The sequence below is a fragment of the Cyprinus carpio genome, chromosome B16 (assembly GCF_018340385.1).
Source record: "Cyprinus carpio isolate SPL01 chromosome B16, ASM1834038v1, whole genome shotgun sequence".
Lineage (NCBI taxonomy): Eukaryota > Metazoa > Chordata > Actinopteri > Cypriniformes > Cyprinidae > Cyprinus > Cyprinus carpio.
The window spans coordinates 11516247-11529093 of record NC_056612.1 but is presented as its reverse complement, the minus strand read 5'-3'; the positions used below and the strand labels follow the sequence as shown (position 1 = coordinate 11529093).

The 12847-nt window shown below is 37.8% G+C and overlaps 1 protein-coding gene across 8 annotated transcripts in view; it reads right to left on the bottom strand.

Moving 5' to 3' along the window:
• Positions 1 to 409: 409 nt before the first annotated feature.
• Positions 410 to 12847, bottom strand: part of LOC109105750 (myosin-10-like) — a 38148-nt gene continuing 25710 nt past the window's right edge. For 6 of the 8 annotated variants that reach the window (XM_042740733.1, XM_042740738.1, XM_042740734.1 and 3 more), the window contains 18 exons: positions 12409 to 12580; positions 12106 to 12318; positions 11027 to 11171; positions 10707 to 10913; positions 9994 to 10098; positions 9581 to 9733; positions 9242 to 9490; positions 8403 to 8615; positions 8053 to 8265; positions 7785 to 7946; positions 7407 to 7535; positions 7228 to 7316; positions 6928 to 7051; positions 6638 to 6846; positions 5897 to 6005; positions 5250 to 5422; positions 4856 to 4882; positions 410 to 3946 (listed from right to left, as the gene is read on the bottom strand). In XM_042740733.1, coding sequence (XP_042596667.1) covers positions 3757 to 3946; positions 4856 to 4882; positions 5250 to 5422; positions 5897 to 6005; positions 6638 to 6846; positions 6928 to 7051; positions 7228 to 7316; positions 7407 to 7535; positions 7785 to 7946; positions 8053 to 8265; positions 8403 to 8615; positions 9242 to 9490; positions 9581 to 9733; positions 9994 to 10098; positions 10707 to 10913; positions 11027 to 11171; positions 12106 to 12318; positions 12409 to 12580 — 2882 coding nt within the window. In that variant the 3' untranslated portion in view covers positions 410 to 3756. The remainder of the gene's footprint in view (positions 3947 to 4855; positions 4883 to 5249; positions 5423 to 5896; positions 6006 to 6637; positions 6847 to 6927; positions 7052 to 7227; positions 7317 to 7406; positions 7536 to 7784; positions 7947 to 8052; positions 8266 to 8402; positions 8616 to 9241; positions 9491 to 9580; positions 9734 to 9993; positions 10099 to 10706; positions 10914 to 11026; positions 11172 to 12105; positions 12319 to 12408; positions 12581 to 12847) is intronic. The other 2 variants (XM_042740735.1, XM_042740739.1) reach the window with 1 other exon arrangement.

The window sequence follows — 12847 nt, the reverse complement described above, 5'->3', positions numbered from 1 at the left end:
TTTATTTATTTGAAAAGCGATTTATTTATTCATTTACTATTAGTTTATTTTATTGTTAGATATAACCGTGTTTTTAAACTTAGCATACTGTAAAACAATTTTAAATGTCTAATAATTTGTTAAAATTCAACTGTGATTTCTGGTTTTGGTTAATAAACTGATAATTAATTGTTTGTTTTTAAGTGTATTTCATTCCTGACTGTAATTTTAAGTGGCATGCTGATGGTGAATTTATAGTGTGTTAGTGTGAAAATAAACCACACTGATTTCAAAACCAATGGTATATTAAAATTCACCCCAGTCTCAATTTATCATTATAGCAAAATAAAGCAAAAGATCAAACAAACAACATGGTTAAAAATTCAAGTACCACAAATGCAAAAAAAGCAGAGTCCTCTTCAGAAACACTTCAGATACAAACAATTTCTCCGCTGGAGTTTTAATTCCTTTTCATACATATTCTCAGCTATTGTCCACTCATCTCACACTGGTTCAAAGCTGCATTATAAAGCACAGGTTCAGTATAACAAGGTTCATTTATTAACCAAAAATTTAGGATTCAGAGAAATACGACTGGTTTTTGAACTCAAATGCTCTCCAAATTGATTTTTCGCTCTGCAAATCAGTCCGCTAAATGTACAAATCAATGACAAACCACAATATTAGCAGCAATGTTGAGTTGCTTGACAGGCAAACAGATGTAATTTAGGAACATGGACAAATAAGCAGAATAAAAACAATCTGTTGTACAAGGCTTGAGTCTTTTGGCTTGTGTGTGCGCTCCTACCCTTTAGTCTTAACAGCGTGGTTTCCTTCCTTTCAGTCAACATTTTACAACTAAATACATTTCCATCTTGATTCTAGAGATCAGAATTGAAAAAATACACCAAATTAAACATTATTGGAACAAATAAAACAATTCAAGTATCAAAATGGATCTATATAACCTGTTACAGACATTTTACGTTGAGTGATGATCTAATACGAAAACCCTGCTTTCTGATTTCTAGGACCACACAGGTAGCAATAACTGCGCTAATAACAGTGTAATAAACTCTTCAGTGCATCAAATTGTAATTTCACAGGCTGAACAGATCTTAAATATGTTCTAATACTTAATGGTGACAAACATTAATCATTAATCATTCACAGTTTAACACTGTTATCGCTTGAAAAACTAGAGCAGTGTATTAAAATGCTCATCACCATACAATATCTATGAATGACAATATTAGAAACTTGCGTATAGTGAAGGTTAAGGAAACTTTCATTTGTCATGAATTCATCAATTAAAACAAAAAACATTTCAGAACCAATCAACAACTTTAATCCAAAAAGTATCTTTGAGAAGGATGTCTGAGTCAGATTGCTGTTCAGGGAGACCTAATGTTGCAATTTATTTATTAAATTCCAGACCTCGTTCTTATTATTTCACTGATTTTCAATAGACTCCGTTGTGTATTTTTTGCAGATACTACAGGCACTGTTGACATGCATACAGCTAAAATAATGTCCCTTTAGTCATCCATATGCCCCAGATTGTGTGTAACAAACGCTTTGAACCATAAATATTTACCACATTCAAAAATGAACAAACAAACAATCAAACAAAAATACAATATGTCCTTTTGATTTAAAAAAAAAAAGTTGCATTGATATAATGAGATAAGTAATAACTAGCAGCCTTCAAACCCTGGGAAAGATATTACATTTTTATATCTTCCAAGTTCACACCATGAAACAATCAGAAATCCTGATAACAGACTTCTCACGCTTGCCCAGTGGCAAAACCATATTGACGAATGTGTTATTTGAGTTTGATGTGTTATATATTCTTTGAGGTCCACTGCAGCTTATTTAGTGAAAATGTATTTTTTATTCTGTCCAGTGTTAGTGACTGATACCCTGCTAACTGTAAACCCATCCTTACCCTCAAATTCTCTTTCATTTCGCCTTGTTTTCACTTAAGATCGCAAACTATACAACAACCATAACATGTCTATGTGCAGACAAAAAATCAATACAAAACAAAATAAATAGACTGCATACTGGAATTCTCTTATTTGATAAAAAATTACAACAAGTCTGGAGCCGATGTTTAAAGACATAAATTAAGAAATCCTAACTACCTATCTATGTCACTACTAACAAAAGCATCCCTGTAACTATCTACACACAGTATCTAAGAGGGTCTGATCTGCAGCACAGATACCCTGAACTTAATAAGGAGCTGAACTGAATGAGATCACAGCAGGTATATTTCAGATATCTAAGAGTCGTTACTGTTAAATCTACATGGAGGTGGGCTGCTTTTCTTTTGTTTTCTGCTATAAGTCCAGTATCTCTTTGACCTTTTATGTATTTTTTTTATTTATTTTCAGTATCCTCATTTTTTTTTCTAATGGTTAGATTATGGCTAAGATGTAAAAGCTATAATGGACAGCTCAAATTTGTAGCATATTAATTTAATAGAAAAGCATTTTCTCTTTCTCACTTGTCTGTCTTTGTATTATACAATCATTGCCACCTATGGAAGCCCCTTTTTACCGCAGAGTAAAAAATGAAAAAGATAACTGTGACATAAAGTTTAAAATAAGAAATAAAGTCACGCTGTGAGATATAAAGTCACAATTATAAGATATAGGTATATACGCAGTGGGAAAGTAATGCTAAAAAGGCGTGGACCCAGTTATTTTTGGGACTCACCTTATTTAATATGCATTTGTAGGAGTTTCTCTTTCAATCAGTAAATTTATGAGAGGTAAGTATTTAAAAGAATCACGCAATGCAATTTACTTGCGCTCGAAAATTCACTGCTGTTTGCGCCATTATTTAAATCGCAAGATATGAAGTTACACTGTGAGATATAACGTCACGTGAGTCATAAAGTCGCAACTGAGAAAAACAAACTTGCATTTGTGACATATACAGTCACAATATTGAGAAAGAAAGTTGCAATTGTGAAGTATAGTCAAATTGTGAGATATAAAGTCACTATTACGAGAATCAAAATTGCGGTTGTGACATAAAATTGCAATTACCTTTTTTTTTTTTTTTTCTGGGGTGGAAATGGGCTTCCATAATCATCATCTCTGCCTAATTATGTATAACAAAAAGCACTGTTGTCTATTTATCTGAAGTAGAGCTATCACTTTTAAAATTTAAACACAGAGATATTTTAAAATACCAAAGAGACATCCTTGATCCTGTTCAACTCTCAATTTCTTAAAACATTACATTATTTTAGGAGTGAGAGAGAGAAAGTTTCTCAGTGCTTTGAGGGTTTGATGGCTTGTGCAAGCACAGATGATGCATTTTAGCCTGATCGTGGATCATCTGTGCAATACCTGATGGCCTTTGATTGCCATCAACATGCAAATTTCTCCTAAACACATGGCTTTTGATTGATTGAGAGAGAGCTTGAGATGGCGTCATAATTTTGCCACAACAAGCCTGATATACTGCACCGATATACAGTACTTGTATTTCCCAAGGAATGCTGGGAAATGTTGATTTCTTTTCTCCTCAACTTAAAAACTGCAGTCTTTAATCACTGCTTGCTTGGTTTAAATAGTACTATAAGAGTACTGCATCAGTCTTTCTCCATCTTACATGCTAATCTGTTCATTTAAAATCAATAAATCACATTAACTAGTTTCAAGTTATGTGTGACAGCACGGATGTTCTGTTATGTGTACGATTGCAAAAGCTATGTAAGTTAAACCAGTAAAACTGTCCATCTGTCATCTCCCCTTCTTATTCAGCGTCGGTAAGGCTGTATGGGGGAGGGGGGCCCAGGGCATTGTCTGAGGGTGTGGGGGTACCCGGAGGGCCACTGGACGGGGTGGGAGAAGCACCTGGATCCTCAGAATCAGAGTTCTCCTGAGAAAGGTCATCCACCAGAGCCCTGCGGCCAGCACGCATGGAGATAGGGAGCGGAGCTCGCCTGAGACACAAACACAGAAATAGAGAATTAACTGCAATTCATGCACAAAATATAAAATACATATACAGTGTCCCCCAAACATTATATATGCATTCGACACAAAATATCAAAGCAAGTTTGACTTTTCTAGACATTTTTACACATAGCTGTTAAGATCAAGTTATTTGACAATATTTTTTACAGTGTAATAACTTTTTTGTTAAATGTTTTACTTTAAAATACTGTTTAATAACATTTTTGTAAAATGTTTTGTTTTAACATGTTTTATCCTATAAACCAGTGGTCTCAAACTCAATTCCCAGAGGGCCAAAGCTTATAGGATAGCCTTAAGATGTTTTGTCCAATAAACAAAACAAGCAAAACAAAACAGAAAACACAAGCCAAAATACAGTATAATAACGTTTATGTCAGATGTTTTTCTTTAACACATTTTGTCCAATAAACGCAAGAAAAAAAACAAAATAGTGTAATAACTTTTTTGGCATGTTTTACTCTAAAACATTTTGTCCTATAAACAAAATAAAACAAATCAATACAAAACAACTTGTTTTGATATTTTGTTGCCCAATTAAGTGTCCAAATACTTTTTGGGTTCACTGTTTACAAACTGGAAGAAAGAAAGGGAAAAAAAGAGGACGCCGAAAGAGTGAAACTAAGGCCATGATTGGTGGAAGAGAGAATCTGTGATTCATCACCATCTATAAACAGGAAGTGACCCACAATTCAATGTAGACTACACCATCTTTATATGCTTCTGAATAAATCAGTTACAAAGGACTAAAAAGGGCACCTCTACACCCCTATACAGTCTCAACAGGGCACCTCTACACACCACTAGAATCAAGAGGAGAAAGGATAATTGCTCAGAGAGGAACATAAAGCACACAGTGGTCACACATGAAAACCTACTGTTCTGACTTCTGCCGTTCTGTGACGCTGAGTGGGTGTTGGAGACAAACAGACAAATATGGATGGACACACAATCAGACACATTAGATGAATCAATGAGTGAATGAAACATGCACATACAGTGAAGAAATGGTTTGATGACATGCACATTATATTTATGTATGAACAGAATGAGTGCATCTTTCACTGTCCTATAAGCAGAAAATGTGGCAAGTTTCCTATTTTTTTTTCTTTTCTGTGATATTTGATACATACTGTAAAAAAATGATACTGAGTGACTAGCAAAATGTCTTGTCATGGTCTGTGCTGCTTGTCGCTTTTTTGCTGTCTGGTTAGGACACTGTGTTGCTCTCTTTGAATTTTATAATTAAAATAGCACTGTCCTAATCTTTACCTGAGTTGGGAACGGAGAGTGTTGAGCTCGCGGTTCATGATCTGCATGCTGTCGCTCATTTCCTCCAGCTCTCTCTGTAGCTTCCTGCGCTGAGCGTTGGAGCGAGAGTTCTCTTCCTCCACCTCCTCTAACTGCCTCTTCAGCTGACGGAGACGTCCCATAGACTTATCCAACTACAAAAAGAGAGATTTTAGAATTGTACAATTCCATGTGTGCTATGCTATCCATAACTCTATGCATCCTGCAAATCATGTGATTCGTTTTTGCAAGTTAATGAAGGCTGGCAAGGTAGCAGGGCTACTCATGTTATGTAATATAAGCTGTTGTAGAGTTAAGCAATTACGTTTCTGATAAGAAAATGCATTTAAAAGAAGAAATACAGACTGAATCGATGCTTTATGGGATGAGTTCATTCATTCCCACAAGCTACACATTATTTTGCCTTTTACCTTTTTTCCTTAATTCTGCCAGTTAATTTCCTAATCATTTTGGACTGTTTTAATGTGATTTATCTCAAGCTGATTGATTTGGCTGAGAGTTTAGAACCCTTTATTGAAATGTTGTATGGAGAATTGCATTAAGGAAGGCCTGAATCCTACACAGTTCTCCAGTCTGAGAAGCACTGATGATTGTTTTTTGAGGAGTACCTGTTCTCTATACTGATCTGCATGTCTCCTTTCATCTTCCACCTGTATCAGAACTTCTTTCAGTTTCTTCTCTGTTTTCCTCACAAGCTTATTGGCCATGGCTCGCTCCCTAGGAAGGGAGAAAAGGGAGAGAAGACACACAAAACAGTCACATTGCTGGTTTGATCATTACAGTAATTTTAGATTCTTAAAAATATAATTCACTAAAACAAATCTGTCATCATTTTCTTGCTGTTTTAGAAACTGTATGCTCTTGTAGATACAATTAAAATTAATAGTAACCATGGCTATCAAGCTTGATTTTTAGTGAATGATTTTAGTTGGTTTGTCACACAAAGCTATCAAATGGCTTCCAAGCACATGGAATATTACATGTAAGTCATATAGGCCACTTTCATAATAGTTTAAAGGAAACTTACTCAAGCTGAACAATGAAACCAATTGAACTTGTTTTATAATTTATGAATTTTCTAGATATTGACACTATTATCTTCAGTAGAACTGCTCTACTGTTGAAATCCATGAATAATTTCATAACTGACCAATCTTACAAAATGAACAATTTTATTTCCCTGTTTATTAATGTGAAGCGGCTTTTAAGCAATCTGCATTGTATAAGATGCTATAACAATAAATATGACTTAATTTGAATTGACTTGAATAAGAAACCATACTGTTTTGGAATGACATCTGTCCATTCAACTTCCCCATTTTTCTTTAGCTCCCCCTCTGTTCTCTTACTGTCTCTCCTGCTCCAGTTGTTCCTCCACAGATTCTATCTTGGCCTCCAGGGCGGCGACACTGAGGCGATGTTTTCCCTTCACTGCCCCCTCCATCTCACTGAGACGAGTTTTCAGGTCTTTATTCTGCCTCTCCAGAGTCTCTCGTGCGCTCTCGCTCTTCTGTGCCAGCGTCCTCTCTCCAGATAACTGGACTGTAAGTGTTTCAACCTAACAGAAACAGAGAGAAGGGCTCTGTCTCTGTGTATTTGTCTGGTAGTATAGTGTGTGTTTCTGTGTTTCCTTTTCTACCTGTAAGTTGCTCTTCCTCTGTCTCTCGGCTAGTAGTTCAGCGTTACTTTGTTCCTCCTCCAACTCTTCCTCCAGCTGAGTGATTCTGGCCTCAAGACGCCTCTTCTCTTCCAACAGTGCAGATCTGCAGGGGAAATTAAGTTTCACAACACATACTTTTTTTAATAAACAGGCCTAGTGTTCAATAATGTGGACCTATGAATTGTGCACAATAAGACAAGGAACATGTATTAAGAAAGTAAGAATGGGGAAATTTTAATTTCATCATCACTGGACCTCAGCACAAGCACAGATACTGACTTTCCAGTTGTACTGTTGACGATTTCATCTGCCAGTTCCTCTCTTTCCTGCTGGGCCTGTCTCCGCTGCCTCTCAGAAACAGCCAGCTCCTGAGAGAATGTCAAAAGAAGAGCAAAAAAAAAAGAATAAGAGACTCAAAATAGTTAAAACATCTGGGTTACGCAGGCAGAGTAACACACCTCTGTCAGCTGTAATAGTTCTGCTTCCAGCGTCTGCAGCCGTTTCTCGCTGTCCTTTGACTGGGCAACAATCTCGTCTCGAGCCAACTTGGTCTCATCAAGCTCACGAATAAGCTCCTTCATCTGAGTCTGAAAAACACACAGGAACACACTGAATATTCACATCAGGGCTCTTCAGCTGTCAGCCTGCAGGCCAAATCAGATTCATCAATTTTTTAAGACTACTTTGGTTTATTTTAATTAAATCTGGCCTTTTGGATTACAATAAATATTTCAAACATCACTTCTGATACACAACTAGTTATAATCACTCAACTCGCAGCAACCCATTTTTATCATTTATTGTGGTTTATTTAACAAATAATTGAACTGACGAACCTGGAGACGTTTCATCTGTCTTAGTGCTTCCTCTCTGCCCCGATTGGCTGTTTCCACCTGAGCCTCCGCCTCCTGCAGCTCTGTCTCCAGTTGTTTTTTGACAGTCAAAGCCTGAGCTCTCTGAGTCTTCTCCTCTTCAAGCATTGTTTCAAGTTCTCGCACCTGGAAAAATGATAGAAGAAACAAATATAGAGCAGGGAAGAAAAAGCGGTTAAGATCAATTCTTTTCAATTATTCTCATCTCTTCACTTCTGCTGAAGGCAGTTACCTGTTTGTTGAGTGCTCTCCTCTTTTCTTCCCCTTTCTCCTCTTTAGTGCTGATCTCTCTCTCAAACTGAGCTCTAAGAGCCTGAAGGGTGACTTCCAGTCTGAGGCGAGCGTTCTCAGCTTCTGTCAGCTCATCCTCCAGCTCCTGGGTCTGTTCTTTCAGAGACTGGGCTTCTGTTTCCAAAGCCCGTCGAGAACGTTCTAGCTCATGAACCTGAGGAGGCGTGACAAAGGCAAACAGACAAAAAGAAAGAAAAAACATGATTTTTTTTTTTACAACAGAATAAGGTCTTGCTATAAATAAATGTTAATAAATATTATATGAGTGCATTGGTAAAAAGCAAGCTGTACATTTTTGCCCACGTCATCTTGGGCGTTGACGAGCTGCTCCATCTCCAGGCGGAGCTGCTTATTGGTTCTCTCCAGCTCATCTCTCTGATCTGTTGCTTCCTGCAAGGCTCTAGAGAGAGACAGGAAACGCGTCTCCTTCTCTCGACTCTCTGCTTCTGCGCGGTCCCGTTCCTCCAGCAGCCGAGCACTAACTGCTTTCTCCTCTGCCAAACACTGAAGGTTAAAGGTCAAAGGGTGATGAATGTCTTGAGCTACACTTCTCATTTTCAAGGCTTTTTACTTTTTACCACAGCCAATCCAACCATCTATCCATCATCAACCAACCAATCCGTCCATCCATTTATCATCCATCCATCCATCAGTTAATCTATCCATCCATCCATCCATCCTTCCATTTATCATCCATCCATCAGTCATTCTATCTATCCATCCATTCATCCATCCATCCACCAGTTAACCTATCAATCCATCCTTCCCTCCATTTATCATCCATCCATCCACCAGTTAATCTATCCATCCATCCATGCTTCCATTTATCATCCATCCATCCATCCATCCATCCAACCGTCCATCCACCATTCAATCCATCCATCATTTCATCTATTTATCATCCATCCATCAGTCCATTTATCATCCTTCCATCCACCAGTCAATCAATCCATCATTCCATCCATCTCTTTATGCATGCATTCATTCAGTCAAACCATCCATCCAACCCTTTGATCCACCAGTCAGTCCATCCATTTACACAGTCAATCCATCCTTCCAACCAACCAGTCATTCTAGCATCTGTCCATCCAACCATCCAACCATCATTCCCTCTCTGTTTCCTACTGTACCTGATCAAATTTCTTCTGTCGTTTCTCCAGAGCAGTGCAGTTTTGTCTTTCTCTCTGCAAAGCAATTGTCATGTCCTCTATCTCTTCTCTCAGCCGTTCTTTCTGTCTCTCTATGCGTTCTTTCTCTTCTTCTTTGGCTTTCTCTCTCTGTATGGCATTCTCCAGCTCTCTCTGCATCTTCCTCCTGGCCTCCTCACCGACCTCCACCGCTGAATTCACTTCCTCGGTCTGCCTCTTTAGATCAGACAGCTGCATGGACACATAAACATACAGTAATATCATAAAACAGAGTAAAGATACAACAACAGGTTTTTAGTTGACTGAAAAATTGATGTGTACCTGTTGTGTGTGGTTCTGAATCTGGCGTGTAAGTTCTCTGGTCTTCTCCTCCTCCTCCTCTAGTCTCTCCATCAATCCAGTTTTTTCTTCCTCTAGAGCACGTACACGTGAGCCCAGCGCCAACTTCTGCCGTGTCTCTTCCTGCAGTAGCTCCTAAAAAATAGCACACACACACACACATACATTAAGCATGCTTAAGAAGCAATCATATTCACAATCGCAGAGAGACATCACAGTCTCTAAGACAGCTTTAAAATATAACAACAATCAGAGGATTTCATTTCCTATTTATCCATCCAACCATCATACAATGTGTTTCTTCAGTGTTTCTTCAAAAGCAGTTCAATTAAGTCCCATGAGCCTATTAATATGTAGCTGAAGAGAGCAAATTAAAACACACACACACAAGTTACCTGCACATCATGTAGTTGGCTCTCCAGACTGCTGACCTCCTTGCTTAGGCGGTGAGATTTGGACTCAGATGAGGATAGGGAACTGGACAGAGACTCGAGCTCCAACTGAGAGGGAGAGAATTCAGTGTTTAGTTGTTTTTAAAACTGTTTCCATTTATTGGTTCGTTTGTAACATTGTGGTTGGTAAACCAGCCAATTACCAGCTTGGACCAGCTAATGACCAGTTTGGACTAGAAACCAGATACCATGTAACAAAACAGCTGCCAGCTTAAGCTAGATTTTCCAGAAGGGGAAGGATTTCTGTTAAATTTTGTGGGCAAAAAAGCTTTTTTGCCATTGTCTACTGTCAATAGTGTAGCATTGTATTGTATCAAGCAGAGAACTCACTTTCAAACCAAGTAGATTTCCATTGATCAACGCATCTAATTCACTTAACCAACTTGAACCCACTGCAAAATCTGCAAGGGGAAATCTTTTCCCCTCAATCGCATAGAATCCCATTAAAACAGATTTCTGGATTTCAACTGCAAAAATTGGCCCAAAACACAAACTGAGTTCACGTGAATTAGACTACCATCAGGTGCTGTTCTGTTGTGCAGAAATCGGTAAAAAACTGTTTATTTTCCATAAACCAAGATATTGAACTCTGATGTAAAATAGCCTTGGGTCCACATTGTGAAATTAGTGGCCTTAGTTGAAAGGCCCATTTCTACCTGGAGTTTACTTAGTCGCTCCTCTCGCTCCCCTCTTTCTCTCTCAGCCTGTGAGAGGCGTGCGTTGAGTTCCTGTAACTGTCCCTCTGCTCGCTTTCTGCCCCTCTCGCTCTCCATCTTCCCTCCCTGTAAAGTCTTCAGCTCAGCGCTCAGGTTCATGCGCTCCTCCTCCAGAACGGCCTTCGCCTTCTCCAGAGACTGACGGGACTGTGAACATACACGCACATCAAAGGTTGGCAACTTACAAATACAAACCTGACTTCTCAGTTCAACAACAGCTTGTAAACATGTTGCATTGATGTAAACGCTAAGAGACGCACTCTCTTGGCGTTGTCCAGCTGCTCCTGTAGGGAGTCTATGGCAGCGGTGTGTTTGATGCGGAGCTCTGACAGCTGGGCTTCATGACGACGGGTCTCCTCCTCCAAACATCTCTGAAGCTCTCCTAACTCAGCCTCACGGCGAGACCTAAACAAACACACATGCTTCAAATCAGGATAAATAAAGCTGTCCAAAATGCCTGCGTTTAAATAAAGTCTACCCTTTTGATAATTGTAATGAATGTGCACTTGAAGTGTACTTTAAATCTTAAAATATATATATTTTTAAATTGTACTTGTTGGTAATATAATATTAAATAAATAAAAGGCCACTTAAGTGTGTATCATGAAACTATACCGTCTTTAAGAACACTTAAGTACACATTTAAAAAGTGCACAATTAAAGGTTTTAAAGTACAAATCATTGTTTTAATCTTTTGTTGTGTTTTAAAGTACACTTATGTTACATACTAAAGCACATGTAAAGTACTTAGTGTTGAGTAAAGTAAACTGTAGTGTGTTATTCAATATTACATTTGAAGTTACTATATTTAAATTGTACTAAACTTTATCATTATAAATGTGTATTTAGACAAGCTTCATTAAAAATGAGATCAAAGTATATTGTAGTTTACCATAAATGCTTGTCACTTCATTTTTCATTAGTGATTATGAAATTCTATATGAAAATATTAATTACATATGAAAGTGTACTTAAGTTCTGTTAAAGTGGGTCAAAACAGCATACTGAAGTTAAGTTAATTACACTTAAACTGAAGAAAAAAAAATACAGTTTGATATTTTTTATAGAATTGTATAAATGTAAACTATCATACATCTTATTTATTTGCAATTAACATTCATTAAGTGTGTTCTTCTGTACAAAGCTTTAAAGTATATTAAGTATTCTTTTCAAGTGTATTTCTTTTTTACAAGGATTTAATAGTGGTTTTCTCACTAGTTGACATTTTTGTGACTATTTAATATAGAAATTTGTCTTTTAGTTCTATAGTTTATGCCTTTTTTTCATGTAAAGATTTTCACTAAATCTTATTTAAAATGGCAAACAAATACACACACACCTGAGCTCTTGCTGAGCAGCTGTAGTGTCCAATGTATCTTCTAGTTCAGTCCTCAATGCCTCTAACTCCTCTCCCAGATCTCTCCTCTGTTTCTCAGCTCTCTCCCTCATTCCTTTTTCGTTGTCCACCTCCTCTTTGAGCTCAGAGACCTGAGACATGGCCTCTCTCAGGGCTCTCTGAGCCTCTGTACGACGTGCCGCCTCTTCTTCCAGCCTGAGGGAGAGAAAATGCAAGAGATGTCTTTGTTAAGGAGTATGCGCTACAAGGATTCACTATAAGATAGATTTATTTTTGTGCATGTACCGTGTCTGTAGTGTGGTGATCTCTTTCTCTCTTTGGCTCAGGCTGCCTCTCAGCTCAGTGACGAGTAAGCTCAGGTCAGACAGCTGCTCTTGGGCCTCCACTGCCTCTCCTTCCATCCGCCTCTTCCACTTCTCCTGTTCCAGACGGCCCTGCTCTTCCCTCTTCAGACGCTCTGAGGGAAAGGGAAAGACATTTTTGTACCTGTTTGTGTTTTTATAAAGGAATAGTCCACCCCAAAATAAAAAAAGTTATTTATTTACCATCATGCTATTCCAACCCCAACAATCCCAGTAACTGTTATTTTTATATGGAAGACAAAATCAATATTTTTGAATAATCTTGATGCTGTCCTTTTGCATACCAATGCATTTTCATATTGAACATGTAAGACAAGGATCAAAAGAGACAAAAAGTACAATAAAAATAGTAGTTCATGTGA